Source organism: Limulus polyphemus, unplaced genomic scaffold, assembly GCF_000517525.1.
Source record: "Limulus polyphemus unplaced genomic scaffold, Limulus_polyphemus-2.1.2 Scaffold3389, whole genome shotgun sequence".
NCBI lineage: Eukaryota > Metazoa > Arthropoda > Merostomata > Xiphosura > Limulidae > Limulus > Limulus polyphemus.
In genome coordinates this window covers 7,387-15,581 of record NW_013668999.1, presented here as the reverse complement: position 1 = coordinate 15,581, position 8,195 = coordinate 7,387, and the positions used below count along the sequence as shown (strand labels likewise).

At 33.9% G+C, this 8,195-nt stretch overlaps 1 protein-coding gene across 1 annotated transcript; it reads right to left on the bottom strand.

Moving 5' to 3' along the window:
• Positions 1–7,109, bottom strand: LOC106469274 (ileal sodium/bile acid cotransporter-like). Its single transcript, XM_013929759.2, has 3 exons — positions 6,481–7,109; positions 5,415–5,586; positions 1–1,220 (listed from the first exon to the last, which is right to left on the bottom strand). Exons 1-3 carry the CDS (start codon positions 7,042–7,044, stop codon positions 571–573), a joined length of 1,386 nt encoding a protein of 461 aa, XP_013785213.1. The 5' UTR covers positions 7,045–7,109; the 3' UTR covers positions 1–570.
• Positions 7,110–8,195: the final 1,086 nt, after the last annotated feature.

The following is an 8,195-nucleotide window of genomic DNA, read 5'->3' as shown; positions in this document are numbered from 1 at the left end:
AAAACAATACAACATCTTGAACAAAAGAAAATTAACGAATTTCTATATAATTTATTCGACATCAGATCACTGAGAATAGGGGAGCAACACATACAATAGTTTTTAGTAATTAAACCCTTTATTTTCCGATTCTTACTAAATGCTTTTAACATTCATAGAAACATTATTATAAGTCTTAAACTGTTTATGTAAAATACAAAATTTTCATCAGTTGCTGACGAAAACAAAACAAAAACTAATGAGCTTAGAGAGATATAACTAAACCTATGGGCGGAGAGATTTCATTGTTTATCATGTCAAAGCCTTCCATAATATTTTATTTCACAAAGTTATTTAAAGGTCACGCCCCATGTAATAGTACATAGAACATATTTATCTGGAGCATCATAAACGATTTATTTGTTGCCCACCACCCGAAAAACACAGATCTACTTTGCAGTCGGTGGCAGCACATAAAACATTTCACTTACTATAGTTCACCTCTTTTCCGTGTACTCTTACATATTGGATGACTTTTGAATAACTCTGTACACTGATAAAGCCAAAACTCTGAATTCCAACTGAAGTTGCTCAAATATACCCATTCATGAGTATGTTGGATTCGTAGTCACCGTTAATAGGCGACTCTACAACGGGCTTATATTTGGTTTCTTTGCTGACGTGTTCTAAATCCGCATCTTCCTCTTGAGTGCACCACCTCAATCGAATTTTCTGTATTACGTACAATATCATTAGAGGAATAGGCATCACGATAGAAGCAGCAACAGGCACGACAGAAGCCAGATCAGAGTCCGGGTGCTCTAAGGAGAAGCCAAGGAGAACAATAGAGATTCCAGAATTTTGCACCCCAGTTTCAACAGCAATAGCTATAACATCTTCAACTGGTCTGCCAATCAAACGAGCAAAAAGGGCCCCAAAGAAGAATCCAAACCAGACATTGACAAGAGCTGATACTACCGTTTGCCAAGTGAAGAGTTTGAACATGTAAAGATTTGCGTAAGTTCCAAATGCTACAATATAAATAATCATTACAACGCAGGCCGGAACAAGGATACGGCGTCCACACTTAGCCACTTTGGGGAGATACCTTTGGATCAAAAGTCCGATCCCTAGAGGTATCACCATGCTAATCAGAGATATGAAAATATTTTTAAATGGTATCTTGCTAGTTCCACTGAAGAGCGTCTTTCCGAGAGTGAAAATCCACAGGGGCATCATGGCTGAAAGAATAATGAGTATTGTAAACATTAAAACAACTGTTAACACACGATTGTTCTAAACAAATTTAGTCCTCTAACAGCATATATTTTTTTTCTTCAAAAACATCATTGTTTTCCAGTGCATATATTAATACTACTGTTGTAACGTATTCTATAGTTGGGCAGGTTCTTTCGGATTATTTGGTAAAAATAATGCCATGTCCAATCCATAACGATGACGAATTCGTTTATTTCTTCCATAACGTTTGCTTCAGCTTAAGTTCACTTTAAAACATGTTATACTCCTAAGTAAAAATAAAACTTTTCAACAAATTCCTCGCTAATGGTATACGTAACTCACAATTTCACAAATAAATATACTTAAAGAATTCCATTTCTAATCAATTCAATAACTGAATAAACATAATAACTCTTACTAATAACAATGATCTGAAACAATCAACGATTGTTATTAAATTCTTAATGACCTCATTAGATGTTAATTGAATACCTTATACCTTATTTACTCAAACTACAAATCCTTATTTTTGACTCCACCAAATGTAATTCTAGGGAACGGCATGGAGCCAAAATAGAGGTTTGTAGTTTGTTATAATGCGTACAGTATCTTCAGTCTTGTTTGCTTAATTTTTTTACGGTCCCTATTTGCAGGTTTTTTAAATTACCAATTTGTTATTAATATTGTGATAATAAACATAGTTAACAACTAGCTGATACGGTCCATGGTAATTTACTGTAGCTACTGGCTACTTGATCACATCAGTTCGAGATGTAAAATGTTAAGCTGCAGCTGGAGATTGTCATGGAGATTTGTTTGAAAATATAGTGACCATTTATAGTTTCTGTGTAACTAAATTATACATATATATAATGCAATAGCAATGGGTAAACATATGTCTAAAGTAAAACACAATCCCCACTAAGCGCTTATAAAATTTTACAAGTACATCTACGTCTCAAACATCGCTTTAAACAAACCTTCGTGTCTTTTAAAGTAATTATCTTACGAATATGTGAAATAAAATTTAATATTATGTGTATTGCTTTTTTTTTACTCCTTTACTTCATACATAATATAGGGGTTGGCTCTCTAAAGACACCGATTGTATAGTGTACAAAGTATTGAGTACTGATGTCCATCTATTACTGGCTGGTCGTTCCCGTTTCACACTGTACTTAAGCTTTTTAAAGGATCGCCAGATATTTGTAGAAAAGCTAACTTCAAGGGGTAATGATAACATCGTTTGCACTAGAATTATGATGTTTTTTAGCTTATGTAAAATATAGTAGAAATAAATCGGCTTTTCAATACCCCTACGACCTTCGAAGTAGCTTATTTAGTATTCTACAAAAGGTTTGGGTGTTATATACCAAGCCGTTTTTGTTTTAGACTGGCAAGAGAATCTTATTATAATGGGGTTTGCGATGTATACGTCCAAAACTCGGATCTTTTTATAACTTTATTTTTATTTTTATAACTAGGCAGTATTTTTATAGTTGAGTAATAAATAAAACATTTGAAATTTCCACAAAAATGATATGTTTCAGATTTAACTAATAAATATTACAAAAAAATGAGTAAGTTTCAAATATAAAACAATCAAAAAACAAACTTAAACAAATTATTTGTTTTTCTTTAGTGAAAATCTCATTACTGTTGCAACAGAAAAGCAAGGCACTTTCATTGATAACTGTGTCTACAAAGAAATACTTCAATAAAATCTACCCTGTGACGTAATGCTGTGATGATAGCTCATTTTTAAACTAAAATTTCAATAAAATCCTTTTTCTCATGGATGGTGAACATTTTGAATGTCAAGTATAAGTACGTTGTTGTAGAACTGTCAGACAATTCCAGAAAAGGCCACAGGCCCAATAGCCTTCCGCTGGAACTAGCAATTATACCTGCCTGGAGGGCGGTATTTCTACTTGTAATAATAACAATAATAAGAAGAATTACAAATGAGCCTCGTAAGTCTAACATGTGTATTTTTGTTTTGTTGTGTGTGTGTGTGTGTGTCTGCATTTATATACGTGTACAGCCTCAGAAGCCAATACTAAAGGTTTTAAAAGAGTTGTTTGAACTGAATCTTTACTGTTTAAGGTGCTTTTTCCCGAACATTCTATTAGGGTTTCGTCCAGTTCCTCGCGATCCCTCTTATTAACCACTCTCGTAGTTCATGATAAGTTATTAACAGAATACCGTTAACATTGTGTCATTTATAATTTCACTTTGAAAATGTTCAGATAGTTTAACCATTTTCGCGAAGGAATTAAAAGACGCAAAACTGAAAGTGTACAATTTATCATCATTCAATATATTGTAACTTTTCTAGGTGCATTGCACTTTATGTTAATGTTACCATGTTTTATGTACTGAAATAAACGTTCAAATTAAATGGTACAGCGCGTGTTCGAAATACCTAAACCCGATAACAAAATTAAGAAAAAAAGCAAGGAAACCTAACATTTAACGTCAGTGTATATAGTCTTTACGAATTGTTGAAAACACACCTATATAAATAACATGGTATTACACATGGGTCAGTAAATTCAGAACCAGTTTAAATGTTAGTATAACGTAGGCATTAGAACTAGTTTAGAACAGGCCTTCCCGGGCCTTAGGCGATATCCGTCTTCTACAGTTACTGGCACAACACGGAACAGTGATCAGATCAACTACTACCACGAACTTTATGAGTTACACCGCAAGACACCCAATTAAATGAAGCAGTGAAAAAACAACAACAAAGGCTTGTTTTCAAAGTTAATTTCATGAAAAAATAAGTTTTCCATTCTTCTCTTACTTTTAGAAAACAAGTAAAACAGATCCTGGTCAATATTTTAACAAAATAAGCGCTTAAAAACACCAAGAACAAACGGAGAGGTAATTAATCGATAGCAGATTAGACAAAGATAATTAATATTGAATTTTGTTTGTAAACATGTCGACTGACAGTACAGAAACCACTTCCATTATAGTTTTTTTATTAGTTTGACAATAAAAATAAAAAACTTGGATGTATTTGTGGACATTAACTAGTTTAATATTAAAGTATGTTACACAAAAGCGCTTATCTGCTCAACTATACAATTGATAACAACAAAATTAACCACCCGCGAACACTGAGGTGAATTTAGTATCTCGTTTAAAATGTCCTCTACGTGCAATACAACTTAATATTACTGAGAACGTCATTCTTATCATTTATTACAACTTAACAAGTATAGTATACAACATTCACGATTCTATAAACACAATGTTTATACATTATAATTTATGTTTTATTTAAATAAGCAACTTCGTTTTCCCTTTTAATATTTATTTTACATATTGTAAAGTTTAATAATTACTTGATTTTCTGTTATTGCAAAATTATCAAATGGCTTAAAAACGTAAATTAATTGATTTCAGGGCTTAGACTTGTAATTAATTCCTTATAAATATGCAATAAATGATACGTAAAACGTGTGATGAACTTTCGAACGATTTACTCGCAAAACTACAGTCTTAAGTTGTATATTACGCACGAGGATTTACTTATAGAATCCAAGTGTCTAGGCCTACGAAAGTTAAAAATGATTTCTTAAAAACTTTTTTTTTTCTCTTCTACGTAAGCCCATTGAGCATATTTCCAATTTACAAAACAAAATTAAAGGTGTTAGTTCAAATGACGTAGTATGTGTATAAAGTAAGGTATGATTATATGGCATTAATAAAAAATGTTGGATTGTTGGAATGGGTTCAAAGGAGGGTTACTAGGATGATACGTGGGTTGTAGAGGTTGTTTTATCTTGAATAAAGAAAGAGAATCTTTATTGAGGTGTTCAAGATTATTAAAAGAAATTAGAATATCGATGCATCAACTTTTTCCGAATTTAATGACAAGAATGGTAGGACAAGGAGACAAATATACATTTTGGATGAGTAATGGTAATTTTCAGCTTACAGTTTTAACTTTCCTAACAGGGTGGTTAATGTTGGAATGAGTTGCTTTCAGACGTGGTGAATGCAGTAAATGTAAGAGTTGATGGTATTTTTTTAAGGTTCGATAAATATTTGGATTTGTTTTTGTTTTATCAGTGGATAGGACAGCATCGGTGTTTATTATGCTCGGTAAAGGTTATTATTATTTCCGTACACCATGTTATATTAAACAATCAATATGAATTCAATTTTCAAAAACACCTCACCTAAAGAAGCAAGAGTACTTAAAAAAGTCATAGTAACGCTGAGGCTGAGATTTCCTTCAAGCAATACAGTCCACATGTTGCTAGCACCACCGCCTGGGCTACAACCAAATACAAATAAACCTAGCTGGAGGATGGGCGAAGTAAACAAGAGTTGACCGATTCCATAGGCTATCTGCAATGCAAAAATTAAATACAACTATTTCAGTCTCGCTTCTTTGTACATATCTTACAAAGAATTCGCATGTAGATTACATAAAAAACTATATATATCAGTATTCAGAAAATATAATAAATTATTTCTTTATAACTTCTAATTATAGTAAAATCGTAAACTGAAGTTATCATAAACATGTAATGAATACATCATTTCACTCGTGACATGTCTAAATGTTTACGTTTTTTTGTCTTACCAATGTTTAATATTGACCATTTTTTTAAAACGTCAGGTCTTATGATAAATTAGTCTTTATTCAATCAACCGACTTCCTATGGTCAGGTGGTTAGGGCGCTTGACTCGCAAGCTGAGGTTCGTGGGTTCAAATCTCTATCCCACCAAACAGCTGTGGGGGAATTAAAAAGTGATGGTTAATCCCACTATTCGCTGATTTGCTTGTGTATGTAACTGTGTAGAGAAAACTGAGTACTAACTGATTCACAACATTTGGGTTCCCACAAGTTAACACTTAATAACTGAAAAACCGCTATCTTTGTGAGCAAACCCCTAATGACGCTGGGGTTTCACGGAACACAGTTTGAGAGTTTCCATAGTGAGATAAAGTTTTTACACTATAGTATTTGAATTTCGATTTAATGGCGTTTTAATTCAACCATTTTTTTTTAAATAAAACTATATAATATACATAACGCAGACTTTGTTGAAGCTTCTGCATTTTCATTTAGAATTAAAAGAAAATGGATTATATAAAACTCAACTAGAAACACACGGGCACACTCATTTTGCAATAAAACATTTACGAAATTCTAGGTTTTAACTTGAAGATTTATAAGTTATAATTGATTTTAGTTTTGTCCACAATTTATGAAAACAGCCCAACAAAATACTTACCAAAGGCATTAATATATACTGACAGCCAAATCCCACAGCTGGAGCAACAGGTTTCTTTAAAACATCTTTAATGACGTTTAGATCCAAAGCACAACCCATACTGACATAGCTTAGAGAAACTAACGTTGCTACAGACGCAATGAAAACCGTGATCAACTTGTTTTCCTTCCGGATAACGCTAACTTTCAACGGATTTGACTTCTCAGTTTCATTACCTGTTTTTGACAGAGCCATAACTTGGACACCAGTATGCCCTAGAAATTTACCTTCTAATTTAAAAGTTTCATTGAATGTTTCTCCATAAGTTCCACGTCCTTGAAGCTCGGTCACGTTAAAAAATTTGTTTGTTACAATATCAGCAACACGAAAGTCGGTCACCAATAGCTGGTAGTAGCTGTGATTTGTTGGTTTTGGGTCGATCACTGAGAAGCTCACATTTCTCTGATCGCCTTCTTTCAACTTTTCTATGCTTTCTGGTACAAAGGTTACCGTAAGAGCAGCAGTTAATTCTAATAAAAACAGCAATAAGCTGAAAATCATTGCAAGTAATACAACAGGGCACATGGTGAACGATGATATATGCAGACTCTATCCTACTACACTTATCGTTCCTTAGTCAGCCGCTTCACTACAGCCGCCAAGCTCACCTCGAGCTGTAAAACGTGAACTTTTCATGAACTGGTTCTGACGTCATAATTACGTCCAAGCTCCGCCTGCTACTTGTTGAAGTGCCAACTTTTCCTTGAAAAACGAGGATATCTAACGAGAGAGCATTTTGGCATACAACGTAGATTTAAATATGTAAGATATCTATATCTGTTGAAATTTAAATAAAATGATAAGAATGGGGATAAAATGTTTTCATAAATATAAAAAACTTCTCAGTCATGGTGAATATTTAATAATTGTTTGTTTCTTTTACAGCAAAACCACATTGGGCTATCTGCTGTGTCCACCGCGGAGAATACAACCCTGGATTTTAGCGTTGCAAGTCAGCAGATTTAATCATTTTAGATAATTAATTATTTATTTAACTAAATTGTGTGGCCCAGCATGGCGATGTGGTTAGGGCGCTCGACCCGCAATCTGCGAGTAGTGGGTTTGAATCCCCGTCCCACTAACCATGCTCGCCCTTTCAGCCGAGGGGGCGTTATAATGTGGCGATGCCTTCCCTTTAGTCTTTCACTGCTAAATTAGGGACGACTAGCGCAGATAGCCCTCGTGTAGCTTTTGGCGAAATTCAAAACAAACTAAATTGTTTCTCACACTTAAACGAACAAAAACATTCCATTGATAAATTGATATAACAAGTTGAAAAAATATTATTGATGGAACTTAATATCTCTATCATGAGCGAGCTGCCATTCTCTGATAGATTTTTTTACTATTAAATTGCACCTATTTGGGGCGATTTATTTCCCCCAAAGCGGGCGAAAACCCGCCTCAGGGGCTCACGTGCTTTAAGTATTCGCACCACTATACAGTAGTGTGTTGTCTGTCAGTCAGTCATTAGACACTAAAATGACGTCAGTCAGTCATTAGACACTAAAATGACGTCACATAAGGGACCGTTAACGTTGCAGTTTGTACTGTCGTGATGTCAGTAAAACGTGCGCACGCCATCAATCACGAGAAGAATTATGCTACAACACAGCATGACGTATGAATTTCAAAAGCAAGAAATAAAAATATTTGTTACTCTTAATTTTGGTTTT

What these genes read in the sequence shown, in the direction of transcription:
- LOC106469274 (XM_013929759.2), bottom strand. Translation starts at nt 7,044, where the DNA reads ATGTGCCCTGTTGTATTACTTGCAATGATTTTCAGCTTATTGCTGTTT. An exon ending in AGTATATATTAATGCCTTTG is followed by an intron (nt 5,587 to 6,480) that starts GTAAGTATTTTG and finishes TTTGCATTGCAG; the next exon opens with ATAGCCTATGGAATCGGTCA. An exon ending in AAGTACTCTTGCTTCTTTAG is followed by an intron (nt 1,221 to 5,414) that starts GTGAGGTGTTTT and finishes TTATTCTTTCAG; the next exon opens with CCATGATGCCCCTGTGGATT.